This window comes from Sminthopsis crassicaudata, chromosome 1 (genome assembly GCF_048593235.1).
Source record: "Sminthopsis crassicaudata isolate SCR6 chromosome 1, ASM4859323v1, whole genome shotgun sequence".
NCBI lineage: Eukaryota > Metazoa > Chordata > Mammalia > Dasyuromorphia > Dasyuridae > Sminthopsis > Sminthopsis crassicaudata.
In genome coordinates, this window is record NC_133617.1 from 145,719,454 (window position 1) to 145,739,109 (window position 19,656).

General features: G+C 33.8%; 1 protein-coding gene across 2 annotated transcripts in view; it reads right to left on the reverse strand.

Moving 5' to 3' along the window:
• The window catches only part of PTDSS1 (phosphatidylserine synthase 1), a 48,276-nt gene that overhangs the window by 22,932 nt on the left and 5,688 nt on the right, over window positions 1-19,656 (reverse strand). For both annotated transcript variants that reach the window (XR_012482469.1, XM_074268972.1), the window contains exons 2-7: window positions 18,080-18,171; window positions 11,310-11,354; window positions 8,938-9,062; window positions 4,685-4,843; window positions 2,340-2,491; window positions 141-282 (exon numbers count right to left, since the gene is read on the reverse strand). Coding sequence is in view for 1 of the 2 variants with exons in the window: in XM_074268972.1 (XP_074125073.1) it covers window positions 141-282; window positions 2,340-2,491; window positions 4,685-4,843; window positions 8,938-9,062; window positions 11,310-11,354; window positions 18,080-18,171 (715 nt within the window). In the remaining variant the exon portion in view is untranslated. The remainder of the gene's footprint in view (window positions 1-140; window positions 283-2,339; window positions 2,492-4,684; window positions 4,844-8,937; window positions 9,063-11,309; window positions 11,355-18,079; window positions 18,172-19,656) is intronic.

The following is a 19,656-nucleotide window of genomic DNA, read 5'->3' on the forward strand; positions in this document are numbered from 1 at the left end:
TGACAGAGATAACATTCTATTTTCCAGCTAAATCTAGCTGATAGTAATTTTAATTTGGACAAACTTAAATTTCACAAAGGTTTTTCATGACTGATTCCCACCCGCCAGTTCTCTCCACTCCCCTCCCCCTTTTTTTTTACCTGCCAGATGATCATGAAAAGGTATATTCCAGCCACTCTCTGAAATGAAGACTTGGGGTCAAACCATCGAACATAAGTCCAGCTGGCAGGAGTGAACTGCAACACAGCCCTTTTGATTTTCCCGGTAGTGGTATGAATGTCCCTGTAAGAAGAGAATGGCCGCAATACTGTAGCAAAGAACCCAAAAAGGAAGGAGAGGAATAGAAGGAATTCACATACACTACTTCATAACTAAAGATCAAGATAAGTGATGTTTTTACAAGGGTTTTTTTTTTTTCTTATAGCAAGAGTGCTTATTTATAGTAAAAATACATGATGAATTCCAGTGAAAATGAGATCAGAGTAAAGATGACTTCATAATAGATCTACAAAGGCAGATCAAAAAAAAAAAAAAAAAAAAAACAAACCAAACCAAACCCCCCAAAAAGCCTCATTTATTAGTAGCTTTCAAACAAAATTGAGTTACTAAGGACACAGTTCTTTTCTTGAGCTATCCCACTCATAGATATAAATGCCAAAAAATTCATTAATCTAAGATACAGTTCAAGCAGACATATATAGGGAAAAATGGAGAAAATTCTCTAGGTCCAATAGAAGCTGAATTCCTCATTCTTTGACCTTGCTTCTTGCTTCCTTTGATCTGAACTGCCTAACTGACTGCAAGAGTTGGTGAGACAAGTCACCATAGCTCCCAGGTGGGGAATCACAGACCTTTTCCCTTTAGAAACCCAATATCCAATGTCCAGCAAGAGCAAGATGCCCACATTAGCTGGACGCCAATTTCCACATCCTAGCATTCATGGGAGCTATTACAGAGTCACATCCTGCCCTAGGCTTTGTGACCACTATCATGTTGATAGCAGGATGCTTGCCCCGCCACCACTTCTCAGGTGGTTGGGGTTTTGCCACTTGAATTGCTTTCTTTGGTGAAACCCAACTTCCATATGGCCTTTTGCCCGACCTGTGGTGGATCAAACAAGAACATAAGCCCTTGTTCATGCAATCTCTCACCAAAACTAGAATGTGAGCTCATTGAGAAAAGGGAATTTTTTTTAAAAAAATCTACTATATCACCAGTTTACTACAGTGTTTGGCACACATAAGTACTTGATCAATGATTTTTCATCTGACAGTCTTATTAACAGGGAAGTCCTTATGAGACTTAGTTAAAAATCCTGTTGCACAGTCGATTGATTTGCCTTCTAATTCAATTCCTTTGCAAAGGTTTATGCCTAGATACATAGAGACCAAATATATTAAGGTAGATAGATTCATAAAAGAAAAATAAACTACCCCCTTAGCACATGCATGGCTGCTGACTTGATATCAGTGAAACATAGTATTGAGAAGAGGAAAAGATCTTATAGATGATATCCATGAATCCCCTTATTTCACCTGTGGAAAGTGAAGCATAAGCATAAAGGCATAGTGATGTGTCTGAGGGATACACGAGGGGGATAGTGAGGTACAAGGTTGGGATTCATGACTAGGCCTTCAAAGGCCCAATCCTGCTCACTTCTCACAGCCCCAGGTTGCCAGCACTCTTCCTCTGTAGATCTGAGGAGGGCCCTCTCTGCATCAGATTTCCCTAGAAAGTGAGTAAAGTTATCTGAGCACAGGACAAGGAATGAAGATTTCCCAGGGCAAGACCATGTAACGGAGAACAAGAAATAGTACCATTATTGTAAGAATTCACGTGTGGGTTATTTTTGAAACTAGCTATCTTCTAAGTACAAAATAATCACCTTGTGACTTGCCCTTTCCTTATATGATCTTGTATTTGGCATAGAATAGAAAATTCTTTATACATAATCCAGATTGGAATATATATATTTGTAAGAAAATACAGCTAACTCTATTTTAGAAACTGAGAAGAAGCTGATAAATCTAGTTCTAGCTTCTTCTCATCTTTCATCTTCTAAATAAGTACTTGTATATTTTAATAAAGCAAATAGTTAAGAGTGTGTGATGGTGAATAAAATTCAAAACAAGAATTGGTTAGCTCTAGTAACCTCTAATAACTTTGAGAAGGGATTTTCTAAAGCTTTCATTAATATTTTCCTTTTTCTTTTATTATAGAAAACTGAGAATTATCTTCATGGGGCCAGTTCCTTCCTACTTATTAACAAGACACTGGGTTATACCAATATATGCCCAATACACCATTGAAAGTTACGACTGAGTTGTAAAAAGACTTACTTGAAGCTGGCCCAGTGATAAGTCCTCATCTCTAAAAATCGGCAAACTACCATTCCCAACCAGATGCCACCTCCATTGCACAACAAGATGTCCAAAATGACTTGATCCCACCAGCACTCAGCAAAATTAGGCAGAAGATGCATGAAGAAAAGCTATAGAATATAGGAAAAAGATGATGGGTGGGAGAAAAAAATAGGGTAAAATACAGAAAGACCTTTTTCTTCTATATAGAGCTGTATTTAAAGAAAAAGACAATGAAATTTAAATACTTATTTTCTTTTCTTGAGTACATAAAAAGATCTACTCTTTTCTTATTCCAAGGTGGCGTGGTATACAGTATAAGTTAAAAAAAAAAAAAAATCTGTTGAACTAAACTCCAGATATGTCTGACTGTTTATAAAAATGTTAGCAAGAAATGATAATTTCTATTTGAATTCAATAATGGTTCTTCTTGAGAACATACTGCCAGTTTTGCTGTAGTAGGACTGGATAAGAGTATACAGGGATAAGAAGAAAAATTTTAGAACATAAGGGCTATGATATAATCCTATAATTTAGCAACTCCACAATTGAAGTTAATATTTAAAAGTACAGGCCAGAGAAATATTGTGGCTTTAGGCAAAGTCATGAAGTAGGCAAAGTCATGGATAAAACTGGGAAATATATTCAAAAGAAAATTGTTTTTCCTACTCTCTGAAAAAAAAAATATGTAGAAACAATTTTTAATTTTTAAACATAGGTAAACCCTGTTGTATGAAACTATGCCAAAAAAGACTGACAGTTATAAACCAGATTGAATATAGCTATGAATCATCTAATGTTATTTCTTCATCAGACTTAAAACACAGTAAACTAGGGGAAAGGATTCTGATGTTGGAATATCTATACCTGCGGCACCTAAATTCAATAGGTGTTGCAATATGTATTGTATCCTGCTATTCAAGAGACTCATTCTCTTTTATTCGACTGCATAATTCTAGTGAGACAGACCCCAAATTCACTTTATGCAAGTGGGTCCATACAAAGTAGGTTCTAATATTATTTCTGTAGTTTAGGGAACACCACCAAAGTGAGATACCATTCCATAAAACATAACCTTTAACCAAGTGCCAATAAAAGTTCTGGCTGTCAGGGAAGAAAGAATAAGAGTGGAAGGCAGGAATGGGAGTAGCAGAAGGGAGAAGGGATCCCTGCTTTGTGGAATAATAAACTAGTTGAAGATACATAAAGTAGTGGAACATGTATGGTACCCTAAATAGATGTATCATTACCTATGATGACATACAGACTTAGGATATGAAGAGGTATTTGTAAAAGGAATTTTCCTTGTGAAATGGTAGTTAGATTAGGGTTTCCTTCCCCTGACTGAAGTGAATTAAAAATTAAGGCACTTATTTGTTAATGTGAAACACATTCCAAGAATAAATTTTGGCTAAGAGAAAATAAATCTCTAAAATTAGAATTTAAATAGGAAACCACTGAGCCTTAAAAAAAATTTCACAGTACAAATAGCTTTTGATAATGTCAGCACATATTTCTTGTAGTTTTATATACTACTTAAAAAATTCAACAACCTTACAAAACAGATGATGTAGTTTTAACCCCCTACACCCCCTCATAGGTAAGAAAAATGAAGCCCAATTAAATAATTGAGGTTTTCTATAAATATTTCTTTAAGGAATATTGGAAAGAGTACTGTGCTAGAAAGTCAATGTTCAATTCCTATCTGTTACATCTGTTTAATTGTGTAATTATTATAATTATATATAATAATTATGATCATATAACCTCTTAGCCAAAGTTTCCTCACAAAATAAAGATAATATCTATAGTACCTACCTTATAGGGCTATTAAAAGGGTTAACTGAGACAATGGATATAAACCTTAGAATGCTATATGAATGGCAATTATTTTTATAAATGAAATTTAAAGGCTATTTATGGAAGATTTATATATAACCTGCAAAAACCCTAATTGTCATTTTTATTTTCAAATAATACAAATGACTCTAGTTGAAGATAAGTATTTCCAAATTGATTCTCATATTTACATTTTTTTTAAATAATTTTTAGTATTTTTAAAATTCTATTTCATTTTCTACTTCAAAATGACTCCTTGGAGGAAGCAGCAGTGACCAAATTCTGGGCCCAAACTGCTTTATAAAGGATGAAGTATAAGGTGAATGAACTTTCTGACCATAAGAGTTGTGAAATAGACAAAAATCATCAAGATTAGTAAAATCCACTTTTCAGGAGACTTTAACTTCTATGGGTCCATTTGTATCCAGTTCATGAATTATCTACTTTCTAAATACATATTTTATGGTACTTGAATGCCTACTTACCTCAGTCAGCTCCCAGGTAATACTGATTGTCCAGCACAGTCCATAACTCCGAATCAATAAGGCCTTCATAGCCCAGCCCCAGAAATGTCCAAAAGCAAATATGTCAAAATGGCTGAGAATCCTTTCCCAGGTGATGACGTGACAGTTGACAGCATACTCCTAATTTAAAGTTGGAAAAGTGAACAATTGAAAACACCGGGATACACAGATTTTAAAAGAACTTCTAAAACTTGGACCATAAGAAACTGTTTAGTAAGTATAAAACTGATAATACTCAAAAATCTCTTGATCAGTTTTTATGCTAACTAAATAGATTCTAGGGGGAAAAACCATCATTAAAACTTGGCTCCATTCATAGTATCAATTTTGTTCATTACAAAATTTTTAACATAAAGTTGTATTTTTTAAAAAGGAAACTTAAATCGTGGTATCTATAGGATCTGGTTTTCATATACAGAGCGGTCACACATGTTCTTGATGGTTTATAACAGCCCTGTCAAATGGTTGATGCCACAATTTTTTTACATTATATAACTTGCTCATGATCATCCAGCTAACTAGAACTTCAGTTTCCTAAATTTTAACTTCAATGCATTGCATTAAACTTTCCCACTTTTTTCTCCTCAGGATCAAACTAATAAGGAAAAAAACTTTCAGCAAAGTTGTTGCTATAATATATATATATATATATATATATATATACAAACTACCTTGGCCTCCTAAATGCCCTTTTTCTGTTTCAATCATATATAAACTGAAATGCCAACATTCTGAAGGAATACAGGTATCAACTGAATACTTCTCTATTGCTCTTCAATTATTCCAAGAAGAAAGTTTTTTTTTTTTTATTTCAATCAGATAAAAAACTAACTTTGGGCTTATAAAAAAAAAAGTACACTTATGGTCTTCAAATGGCCATTAGTAAAAAGGCTCAAAGTTTAGAATGGAACTCTAGAATATATAGATAACTTTGTCTTAAATGATATACAGGAGAGCTAAGTTTCAATGGTATAAAAGCAGGGAATCAGGAGGTTCTAAAGTAAAAGTAGAGAGACCAGCTTGGCGTCTGGGAAGATTGGCAAAAAGTAGAAGTTGGAAACTAAAGAGAAGGTAAGCACAAGGAAGGAAGCATCAAGAAACTATAACTGATTCCAAGTATTTAGACTTGGCCCCTAAGGAACATAAAGGCAGCTACAATCAGAAGGGGTTTGGACATTATGGTCCTTTCTAACTTTAAATCGATGATATTATATGTCTGAGTAACTTAAAAGAAAGGAAAGGAAGGAGTTATGATAAATAGAAACTTCGCAAGACGCTCGAGTTCTACTCCTGTTTTCACCATTTGTATATGTGTGTTGTAGAGAAGTCACTAATGAAGAATTAAACTAGGAGTCTACAGAAATTTGAGTATGATTCTAGGCTCTGACAATTACTAGCTGCAAGTGTGACAATATTTACTCTTTACATAGTTTCTTATCTATCAAATACAAATATTACCGTGGTATAATTCTTTGAAGACAAAGCCCCACCCTTGAGAGCAGTTAAGTGGTTTCATTAAGATTAGCCCAGGACCACTCCCAATAGATGGAACTTAAATAGTCTCATTCAACTGGAAATCTAGGCCAGGGGGCAGTGACAACATTGAAGGAATCTCATTCAATGGAAGCCCTACTAATAAAATGACCATTCTGAACTCCAAATCTTTGCAGAAGCCCAAAGTAGGAATTATTCTTTGCCAACAAAGCTCTCTTCTAGACACAGCTGCCTGCCAGGACTCCTGCCTGCTGTGAAGAGATTCTCTTCTCAGTGATAACCTTTTGTTATTTCTCTGCCAGGATCTCTTGCTACTCAGAAGTCTGTCTTCCTAGAAAAGCTGGGTTCTTAGTGCCAATAAAATTCCCTTTTGCCATTCAGATTTTTCAGGTTTGTGAATTCTTTCATGTTGGACCTGTGTCGACTAGGGGGATTCCCACAACTCTCTACATTGCCACTAACTGGATCATTTATGACATTGCTATCTGATAAGCATAGAGAATAATTGACCATAATTATCCTCTAGACTAATCCATGATTAATAAAAATGCACCAGAAATTTATACCGGCAAGGAATTAATAAGAGTCAAAGAATCTGGCTCCTTAGATAGCACATTATCCAGCAATTGAAAACCACATATAGAAGATCAAGTTTCTTTTCCTCCATGGCACACTGGTGTTACTGACTTGTAAGGAAACAATGTCTAGGAAAACAGTGCTATGTTCAAATCCATGACTCTGCTGGATGAATATTTAGCTTCAAAAGAAATTTCATCAATGTTTTCCTGAATTTACTGGATGTTGCTAGTTGCTAATTATGAACTACTGGCTTAGTATGAGAGATTGAGCATCTTTGGCCAATAATGAAAAAATATACAACTAATATCTTTCTTGCTGCTTCTATTTTATAGGTTTGCTGAAATAGAGAAAAGAAAGATAATATTAATAAAATTCTGAAAATTATAAGTTACTGTCACATTGGGAAAGGGTTTGTTTTTGTTGTTTAAGTAAGAAAAAAGCAAATATAATCTTGGAATGTTTTAACAGGAGCAAGGATGTAACCAGGATGGTAAAAGGTGTTAAGATGTCTCATATTATAGTAGTTAAGATTTGGGGGGGAAGTGAGAGTAAAACCAGATAATTTTTTCCAGAAACTTTTTCAAATATTGCTGGCAGCATGCATCTATTTGAAGTCCTGTGTTCAATTTCTGGCTCAGCCATTTACTATTTATGTATCCCTGGGCCTCAGTTTCTTATCTAGAAAATTTGTCAGATCAGATCAGATCACCTCTGAAATCCTTTCTATTTCTAAATCTATGCCCCTATTTGAAAGGCACCCTCAGGAAATAAAGATTGGATTTCTTCTCATTAGTTTTCAGGAAAAACTAGGAATAATGAATAGGAACTGCAAGGATACAAATTTAGGCTTGAAGAAAAACACCCTAACATTCAATTAAAAATATGCATTAGTTCAAAGGCCTGTTTCTGAAGACACCTGCTTTCTTCTTAGAGGTCTTCAAGCAAAGACTGGATGATCACTTGTCAGATATGCTGTAGAAGGGATTCTTGTGCTGCCTTCTACACTTTTTTTAAAATATGTTAAATCCAATATTGCTTTCTACTCTTATAAGTAGGTTTCCTAACCTCTGGATCACAGCTACCTCTTCTCACTATGCTTATCTCCTAACAATTCAATTGTCACTTTTATGTAAATGACCCTAAAACTCCCACAGTTAAAATTCTGTATTTCCATCTTCCTGCTAGCACCTCAAACTCAAGAGTCTCAATTATATTTCTTAATTTTCCCACTTCCCCATAACCCCCACAGACTAGCTTATATCTTCCCAGTAAAATATGTTCAAAACCTTGGAGAGAACTTTATTTCAACTATCTTATTTCAAAATTTCAATCAGTTGCCAAAACCTATTGGTTTTTTGGCTTGGACAATATCCCTGAGTGTCTAGGCTCTTCTTTTCAATCTCTTTGCAAATATTCTAGTTGGGGCTTCCCTTTCTGCAAACATTTTAGTTGGGGCTCCCAGATGATTATAAAAACCTATCTAGTTTTACTTTACTGTTTTATTCTAGTCTATGCCCCCTCAATTGTCTATTACACATCACACATCTTCTTAATGTACTACCTGCCATGTCACTATTCAAAAAACTTCAGCAGCATCCCATGGCATATAGAGTAAATTATACACTTTGGATCCACATATGTAAAGTACTTCATGATCTAGTTCCAACTTACCTTTCCAGCTTTACCTAATAAATCTCTTCAATTATTCTATGTTCCAACTAAATTGCACTATCATCCATTCCTCATTCTTGTCAAGCCCTCCCTGAACTCTCATCTCCAAGCCACTGTTTAGGTTGTCTATTACATTTGGACAAGCCATTATTTTCTACTGAAGTCTTTCTTTCCTTCAGGAATCGCCACTTCTACAAATCTTCCCATATTACATTCCCCATAGTCTCAGGGGAGAATGATCTTTCCTTCTATAAATTCCTCATTGCATTTTTCCTGGGCCTATCCATTATACTTATTTTCCCCCCTTTATCTGCTAGTTAAATTATTGTACCTTTCCTTCATGTTATATTCTAAGGTCCTTTAAATCAAGATTGCTATCATACTTGCCTTTGTACTTCTATCATCCATTATAGCGTTTTGCACAAAAAGGCACTTACTAAATGTCTATGGAATTGAAATAAAGCAATTACCATGATATCAGCTTCTCGTGTAGCATAACGAAGGTTTGGGTCTAGCCAGTACATTACAGCTTTTACTTGCTCAAAGTTCAGGAAGAGAAGAAATACCAGAAACAGGAAATAGAGCACACTGAGACCTGAGGAAGACAAAAGCATGAGATGCTCTGTATAGACACATATTGGTTCCATAAATAAAAAATTGGCCAAAGCATATACATACATACATACATACATGTATACACTGCTTAAAACCGAAGGATTTTATTTAAAATTAATGTTTATGATGGTTCCTTAAAATTCTGAATAAAATCTGGAAAACTTTTTTAATCAAAATGCTTTTATTCATGATATGTCATTATTATAGCATTACATATCTGTTCTTTTTAACAAAGAGACTCTTTAATATGTTACTTTAATAGTGCCAACATTCCCTCCCTTTCTCTTCTTTGACTGACTGATTATTCTTTAGGGATATTTATTAAACTGCTTAACTGTAATATGTACCAACTAAGGAATTCTACAAGATTCTTCGATAGATTTAAAATCTACATTAAACAATAGTATTAATTCAAGAATTAAAAGATGAGTAGCTATTTATTTTAGAAAGATTCTAGCTCATTCATTAATCAAAATAAACACAATTGGCAACAAATGGCAAATTCCAAGGTACCTTTCTGACCTAAACTTTTTACAAAAAAAAAAAAAAAAAAAAAAAGTTACATTAAATAATGCAAAACAACTTACAAACAAAGTGGAAGAAGTATAGGGAATCTGAATCTTCAGAGGAAACCTTGAAGGACCTTTAACCCATAACTCAGGGCTTTAAAGATTACTTTCTAATTCCCTAAAATCTCTCTATCAATATTAATTAAAATTAGTTTCACATTTATATATAAAAATGCAAGGGTTTTAAACAGTCCAAATTATTAATATTTTTAAACACTTCTTTAGCTATCCCTGCTGTAATAAAGTAATCATAGTTCATTCAGTTTTCAAGACTGATTTAGAATGTAGAATGTATATCTTAAGGATTCACTGCCCTTTTTTGTTTCTTTATAGGATTAAGTAACTAAAGAAGTAGTAAACACATTAATGAAAGATAAAATATATAATATATATCTACCATTTGATATTTTGAAATAGATTTTTTTAAAAAGCCCTCAAGTTTTTTATTCATTTCAACCAAAAACATTTTTGCAAAAAACTTCTAAGGGGAAAAAAAAGACTAAACTTTCCCTCTCATACCTGAAAATTAGTCATTTTTTTTAAAAAAGGATGACAATCTGCTGATAAACAAAAAGTCAAAACATAGCACATTCTTCAAGAATGACCAGTGCCAAAGCTTTTGTCACTGTCCTTTTCCTGGATATTGGCTATACCAAAAACAGTGTTTACAATGGCAATGCAAGTGACCTTGGTTCACATAGCCCAATACAAATTTGGCTCCATACTCTGCTCCAACAGAGCAAGTCTACAGAAGGGAATATCTGTGACTAGAATAAAATCTCTTATAAATCATTATGTTGTGTACTGCAGTCTTCAGGCTGTCCTAATGAAGTCTGGGCAAACAGAGTAGGAAGCATAGATTCAAATATAGAAAGAGCTTAGGAGTTCTAAAGATTCTTGGGTTGAATCATATAATCTAATCTATACCAAAACTAAGATCTTCCAACTATTAAAAAGAAAAGAAACTCCCTTACTTGGTGAAAGAAAATTCCTTACTTGGTGACTCAGAGAGAGCCAATGGGCTTCTAAGATCTATTTTTCTATCAGTTATAGCTGTGATTATGTGATGTTAACTTAAATATCCAGGCTAAAAAACTCAGAAACCCTGAATGAGATGACTGCCATTAAAACAGGGGGAAATGGGGGGCAGCTAGGTGGCGCAGTGGATAGAGCACCAGCCCTGAATTCAGGAGGACCCGAGTTCAAATCTGGTCTCAGACACTTAATATTGTCTAGCTGTTTGTCCCTGGGCAAGTCACTCAACCCCAGTCTTGGGGGGGGGGGGGGGGGGGGGGAATAGGGGGAAATGAAACCTCCATAACACTCTAAATAAAATCTATACTGCCTTTTACATTTCCTGTTGTTCTCCCAATCAGGACAGGAAAAAACAACCAGCATTTTTCAAATTTTCAAACATTTGAGAATAAGACCTATACAAAAAAAGTAAACATTCAACCATTAAGAGAGATATAGCAATGCTTCTATAAAAAGAATGTTATATGCACTAACTGTTGCACCAGAAGTCATCATGGAGATTATAGGTGTCTTGCAAAGCTCTGGAATTAGTAGTAGTTAACAGCTAATTTAACAATTACAATGGCAAATAAATGATATCTGGATACAAACATTCATATATATATTAATCCACTTAAACTCACCAAAAACCATTCTCCATAAAGCAGGATGTGGTCGAGTAAAAGGACCTGTGGATAAGAACACCAAAAAATGATCATAAACAAATTTTAAATAAGAAAGTGAAACAGTGGGTTCAGATAACATTAAACTTAAGAAATAATATCACAAAAAATCTTTATACTGATAATTCTGAGTGAAAGACTGGAATTCATAATTTTATCAAATTACTTGAGTAAATATAAAATTTGAAACTGATATGATGTTAAAAGCAATAGCTGACTGAATCACAGAACTGGGGGACAAAAAGATTACGACAGGTCGAAGCAGTGAGGAGCTAGTGATAATTTTATTTTTTATAATTCAGTGTAATACTGAAGTGTGACTAGAAATATCCCCCTCTCCCCCCACCTTGTTTACTAAATTAAGTCCTTTGATTACCATTTGTTTAACATTTGATTAATATTTAGTGAATGAGGTTTTTTTTTGTTTTTTAAACATGGCTAGCGACTGCTTAGATTCTTCCTTTGAAAATTGTTCTTATGGCCTGACCATTTATTACCAGGAGAATGGCTTTTGATTTTATTGTTTTGTATCAATTCTTTATATATGCTGAAAATAAGAACTTTCTTAGAGGTATTTGTGACAAATATTTTTACTAGTTGTTTCCTTTTTAATGTTATTTTTTTCCTTTTCATAATCTTTTCTTTCAAATATTTCCTCCATTGGTAGTTTAAAGCATTTTTTAAAATATGATTATTAATTGGTGGATCATTCCCCTTAAAAATAGCCTGTTTGACAATTTGCAGACTAAGAAACCATTTCTAGTCATAAGAAAAGAAAAATACTCTACAATTTGGAACTATGCTCAAAAAGTTAACAAACTGTGCATATCTTATAATGCAGCAGTGTTTCTACTGGGCTTACATCCCAAAGAGATCTTAAAGTTGGGAAAGGGACCCAATATGTGCAAAAATGTTTGTGGCAGCCCTTTTTGTAGCTGGCTAAAAATTGGAAACTGAATGGATGCCCATCAATTGGAAAATGGCTGAATAAATTATGGTATATGACTGTTATGGAATATTATTATTCTGTAAGAAACGACCAGCAGGATGATTTCAGAGAGGCCTGGAGAGACTTATATGACTGATACTGAATGAAATGAGCAGAACCAGGAGATTATTATCAGCAACAACAAGAATATACACTATCAATTCTGAGGGACGTGGCTCTCTTCAACAATGAGATGATTTAAACCAGTTCCTCTTGCTCAGTGATGAAGAGAGCCATCTATACCCAGAGAGAAGACTGTGGGAATTGAATGTATTTTTGTTTGTTTGCATTTTATTTTCTTTCCCCTTTTTTTTTCATGGTTTGATTTGATTTTTCTTGTGCAGCAAAATAATTATATAAATATGTATGCATATAATTGGATTTAACATATATTCTACCATGTTTAACATATATTGGGCTACTTATCATCTAGGGAAAAGGGGAGAATTGGAATATAAGCTTTTGCAAGGGTTAATGTCACAGAATTATCCATGCATACGTTTTGTTTGTTTGTTTTTTTGCTGAGGCAATTGGAGTTAAGTTACCTGCCCAGGATCATACAGCTAGGAAGTACTAAGTGTCTGACACTTGAACTCAGATCCTCCTGACTTCAGGGCTAGTGCTCTATCCACTGTGCCACCTTGCTGCCCCTCATGTATATGTTTTTAAAAATAAAAAGCTTTAATAAAATAATAATAATTTAAAATTTTTGAAAAAATAAAAATGGCCTATTTATATCTCTTAATTTATTGTGGAATGGCTCTCACTCTTATAAATTTGAATTAGTTTTATATATATATATTCTGGAAAGGAAACCTTTATCAGACACTCACTACAAAGGTTTAGCCTAGCTATTTGTCTTCTTTCTCATTTTAACTATATTATTAGATTTGTTTATCCAAAAACATTTAATTTTCAATAATCAAAATTGTCTTTTATCTTGCATGATATTCTCACATTTTTTTTTGTCATGAATTAGTCTAAATCCAAAAGGTGATTTCTTCCTTATTCTTGTGATATGTATATAACATAATCATTTTTATGTAGGTCAGGAATCTTTGATTACAAAAACACTGCTCTTTTTCACTGAACCATGATAAGTTTCCTTGCTGTTATTACCTTCCTCTGGATACTTTCCAACTTTTTAATACCCATTCTAAAATATGTGATCCAAAACTGAACACAATATTCCAGATATGGTCAGAACATGTGAGAGGACAGTATGCCTATCACATTTAATTATTTATCAAGATCCCATGTAACAAACGTTAAGGTTGAACAGGGCTTCTAATTCAATCATTGTATATTAAAAGTGAGTACATTGATGTCCAGAAATAGAAAATGTTTTGTCCAAGATAGTAACTTTGTCCAAAATAATAAGACTTTAAGATAAGAAGACCTTTACGTTCAAATTCCACCTCAAACTTACTAGTTATAAGGGTACAGGCAAAAAATGTTTGTAGCAGCAATTGGGGAATGCCTGAACAAGCTGTGATACATGAAGATAATAGACTATTATTGTTATATAAAAAATGATGAACAAATTGATTTTAGAAAGGCCTGGAAAGATTTACATGAACTGATGCTGAGTGAAACAAGCATAACAATAAAAATAAAAATGTGATCATCAATTATGAAAGGCTTAGTTCTTTTCAGTGATTCAGAGAACCAAAGGAATCCCAAGACTTCAGACAGAATATGCCATCTGTAACCAGGAAAAAAAAAAAAAAACAAAACAAAACTATGGAGACTGAATGTAAATCAGCACATGTTATTGTCACTTCTTTTTTTCTGGGTTTTTTTTCCTTCCCAAGTGTTTTCCTTTTTGTTCTCAAAGTTCTCTTCCAAAATAATTCATAAAGCAATACATATTAAAATGAATAAATTTAAATTAAAAAAAAAAAAAGACTGTAGACAAGTCTTTCTTCTATATTACAAATAGAGGGAGTATCTTTAACATTGTTAGGAGACCAAATGAGTAACAATATTTGCAAACTTGAAAGCACTACAAATGTGCTAATGAAACACCATTTTTATTAGGTGGAGGGTTATTTCACATTTGAGCCTCAATCTACTCATCTGTATGATGCAGGAGATGGGATAGATTAAATAACCTCTCATAACCTAGAGTCTCAGTTCTCTGAGACCTTTGCTCTTCTAGGCTTGGTTTCTTTAAAATAAATAGTGGGTTTAATGATTTCTGAGTTTCATCTACAATGTTATATTGTATGAATTTTATTGTGATCTTGAATATATTTTAAAATTTGTCTCAGAAGCTCCATCTCAGTTGTCAGAAGAGGCGCATTGAGGGGAAACTAAATGGTGCTGTATACAAGAGCTCCAGCCCTGAAATCAAGAGAACCTAAGTTCAAATCCAGCTTCAGCTTTGTAACACTAGCTATGTTGAGGCTAGGCAAGTCACTTAACTCCCCAAAAGAAAAAAAGATGTACAGAACATTATATTTTATCTCTCTTGAAACAAAACAGAGAGATGGAAGATTCTGCAGCTTAAATAGAAACAAAATTTCATTTTAACATTAGAGGAGTTCATAAGAGATCTTCCCTGGGGAACACAGGAAATATCCATCAGAAATCAAACAAAATTACCACAAGTTACTTAAAACTATCTGGATTTACTCCCAAAGAGTCTCTTCTACTCAGTTCTTGAGGAAACCCATCTGTTATTGAAAGCTTAAATTCTTGCTATGACGTTCCCTTGAGGAAATCTATATACTACTGAAAAACATATATTAAAACCTTGACTTTTCAGAACATTATTATCAAAAAAATCTCTCTAAGCTACAAATCTTCTTTGGCCAAAAGGTTATAAAAATCTGTATAGAGATGATCTGATGAATGGAAGGAGTCACAAAAGGTCATCTTTGTTTAAGAAGGTGACAAATGACAGAAGGAACATTCAAGTAGATAACAGAAGACCAATGGAAGCTTATTAAATGTGCACCTGATATGAATTTGGAAGGGCTCATTAAAGTATTGGGCAACACTACTGAGATCCAAGAAGGTCTTCGAAGGCTAAAACAATGAGCTAATGAGGCAAACTTTAATAGTGATAAAAGTAAAGAGTAAACAATTGGACTAGTTATCAGATGGTGAAGATAAGACTAGGTTAAAGTTCACATAAAAAATATGGGGAGATTTAATCTAATCTAAGGATTTATTAATAGGAACATAGTGACCAAAAGGAGGGAGATAATTAACAAAAAGAAGAAGAGTCAAGAGACAAGATACCTTCCTTCAAGAAGTTAAAGGATGTCATGTGAAAAAATTAATTTTGTCTTATCTGAGTAGAACTTGGATCTTGCAGAGGGGCAGATTTTACTTTGATATAAAGAGAATCTTTCACATATCTAAAAAAGGGAATGGTCCTCCTCCAAGGAGTAATATCTTCCCCCCCCCCCAATTCAAATACAGTAGAAGTTCTTAACTTAACAACAACCAAAAACACCAAGGTTTTTCAAGAACCTTTTGGCAGTCTGGTGGAACCTATGAATTACTTCTCAGAAATACGTTTATGACTTGCATGCATATTTAACGTCAATTGCTAACTCTCTATTAGAGGTTTGTGAAAATAAAATTGCAGTTTTCTATGCTGTCCAAGCTTTTGGATTTTTATTTATGAGGCAGCTAAGTGATCCAGCACATAAAGTGCTGAGTTTGGAGTCAGAAATAAAGGAGTTCAAATAGTCTTAGACACTCACTAGTCACTTAACCTCCATTTGCATCAGTTTCCCCAACTGTAAAATGAGATAATAATAGCATTAACCTTAGAGTGCTGCTGTATGAATCAAGTGGGATATTTGTAAAGCACTTAGCACTGTGCCTTGAACATATATATATAATCAGTAATCTATAATTATTATACCTGAATCTACCCATGGATTCCAAGGGTTAAGAACCTCTGAAACAGAGTCTACAAGACTATTTGTTAAGAATATTCAGCTATGAAATACTATTGTTCTCTGAGAAACCACCAGCAGGATGATTTCTGAGAGGCTTGGAGACACCTACATGAACTGATGCTAAGTGAAATGAGCAGAATCAGGAGATCATTATACACAGCAACAAGACTATATGATGATCGATTCTGACAAACATAGCTCTCTTCAACATTAAGATGATTCAAACCAGTTCCACTTGTTCAGTGATGAAGAGAGCCATCCATATTCAGAGAGAGAACCAGGAACAGAGGGCGAAACACAATATAGCATTCTTACTCTCTGTTATTTACTTGCATTTTGTTTTCTTTTTCTCAGTTTTTCTTCCTTCTTGATCTGATTTTTCTTGCGCAACCAGATAACTGTATGTATGTATGTAAATATGTATACACATATTGTACCTAACATGTATTTCAACATATTTAACATGTATTGGACTATCTGCCAGATGGGGAGAGGGCAGGGGGAAGGGGAAAACAAAAGGTTTTGCAAGTGTCAATGTTGAAAAAATTACCCATGCATATGCTTTGTAAATTAAAAAATAAAATAAAATAAAATAAAGAATATTCTGGAAGATTCCAATTCAGCTGGCCTCTGGAAAAGACTCTTTCCAATTCAGCTGGATTTATTATATACTAAGAACTATATTATGTGCTATAGACACAAAGGGAGGTAGAAATATTTTCTGTCTTTAAGGAACTTGCATTCCAATAGAGATATAACATAGAAATATTTACATAAAAATTATACACAGGATAGATGGAAAGTAATACAGAAGGGGAAAGCACTAGCATAGAAGGCCATATGCAAAAGGTAAAATTTAAGCTGAATTGTGAAGGAAGTCAATGAAACAGAGGCAGAAGTAACAGAACTAAGGAACTCGGGGAAGGATCAATGACCAATGCAAAAGCAAGAGGGATGAGAGGTGGAGAGTCTTATTTAAAGAATGTACCTGAATGGAAGAGTTTGTAGAGAGGAAAGTAGTAAGGGGCTATGATAAGATGAGCTTTAGGGTTTATATGATTCTGTTTTGGCTTAAAAAAAATTTTTTTTAAGTTTATATGGTTCTAGAAGTAATGAGGAGCCATGGAAGCACATTAGGCAGGGAGCTGATAGTCAGATATGTATTTTTTGGGGAAAAAAAAAAAAATCATCCTGGCAGTTGGAAATGGGACCTGTTCTTCCTTATCTCTCTATTCCTTCATGTTGCCTTTTTGTGACATTCCCCAATTTTTTTTCTTAAATTCTCCTAAATGCTGACTTATGCAGGATAAGATTGTCTATACCAAATCCTTGAATGTGCATATGAAAGCACAGAAGTATAAGGAGTGACTTTCACAAAGTCACACTACTAATTAGTAGCACAGTTGGGAACAGAATTCAGTAAAGCTCTGACTGTTCAGCACTGAGCCACACTCAAAAACCGTTGGGCAAATAAATTCCAATACCTCTCAATAATAAGTCCCTGGTAGCCAAGAAATGACACATGACTGATGTCTTATGAATGATTTGAATTCAGGTCTTTCTGACCAATGCCAGTACTCTTATTTACTATGCTATGATGTCTTATTAGGGAACAATCTATTTCAGCCCTTACAAAGTTTTTAGTCTTTTACTTTTAAAATGGAGTAATTGAGATGTGGGAAAAGGTGTTATGAGTTCTTCTGATTAGGCAGAACCAGGTTTGCAAACTACATTTCAACTCCAATAGCTAAACCAAATTGCTTCCAATGATTGGAAATAGAATTACAAGTAGGTGGAATGGAATAATGTAATTTATTACTTACCATTGGGAAAAGCTAATACACTGATGATGAGAAAGAAGAAAATAACAGAGAGGATGCCTTTCCAAATATTATCTTCTTGAACAGAATCATCCCTGAAAATGAAAAAAACAAAATCAAAGTATTGTTATTTTTTGTTGAGTATAGCAATATCCAAGAGATTTACTGTATATAAAAACATGTGTTTTCCTTACACTTCAATTAAGTTTTTTAATAAGAAAACTGAAAATGGGAGGAAAGTAGGTCAGTGCATAGAGTGACATATTCATGAATAAAGACAAATGGTTGTGAAGATCAAATATGGAAACAAATGCCTGAAATATCCAAACAATAAAAGGGGCAATACTGATAGCCTATCTTAGATCCAGTGCTACTTGTGTTTTTTAAAAATTCTCTTCTCTAATAGACTCCACTATCCCAGAGATGTTAGGGGTTGTGAGTTCTACTGCTTCTCTCCCATAGCCACCACACCTAAAGAAATGACTTCTAGGGATAGATGAGAGAGGTAGAATTCCCAGTGGGAGTCATACCAAAGCCATTCTGTCCTTAGTCTTCTTTCATAAAGTTAAATGGTGATCAAATGGCTGAATGAGAGAAAATAAGGAAAAAAACTAAGAAAAAATACCATGTAAAAGATGCCTAAAAGGAAATCTGTGAGAACAAATCATATTAATTACTGAAACAAAGGAATCATAAACTACAACAATTTTTTTTAAAAAGAACAGAATTATCATAAACCAGGGAAAATTTTCAAGATTGACAAGAGTTTTTGCACTAGCAGTGGAAAGACTCAAAGTTTACATGAAGAGAGACTATTAACACATTTGGTGACTGGAAGGCAATGAAAATTGAGAATATTAGATTGGGTAACAGAAGATTATCTGAATTATTGATAATGATAAAAGTAGGGAGATATGGGAGGGAATTAAGTTCAACCTTTCTATTATTGTGTTTGAGTAGAAAAATAAAAGCAGGATGAGAGAGCAGGAAACACTGATCTGAATGGGAAGGTAATGTGCCTCACTGAAGGAACAGTATCATTATAGTAAAAAATGCTAGTAATAATTTGTTTCTGAAGGATGACAAGAAAAAAACATTTCTAGTGGGAAGGCAAAAAAAAAAAAGAAAAAAAAAACAGAGAAAATTAAGCAACAGGGTTGAACAAAGTGGAAAAAATTAAAGGAGATAGTGATTTGGGGAAAAACAACAACTATTTATCCAAATTATTCATATGCCTAAAGAGTTGTGAGCTGTTTTAGAAGGCCAAGAAGTCTCAAGATGTTGCATATCTATTACATGACTGATATTATGATTTGTCCCTGAACTACAGTTAAAAACAAACAAACAAACAAATTAATTTGCTCCAGGACCATTGCTATCATATTATACTTTTGTATGCTCATGACATCAAAGCTGCTAAATATGCAATAGAGAGAGGTGTCATCGTGTAGATGCAATCAATTCACTTTTCATTTGGGAATTACTGGCAGATTAAAAACCAAACAAACCTGTTAGTCTAGTTTGAATAAGAAGTACAAAAGTAATATAATTCAGTTTATTATTTTGATGAATCCTATAAA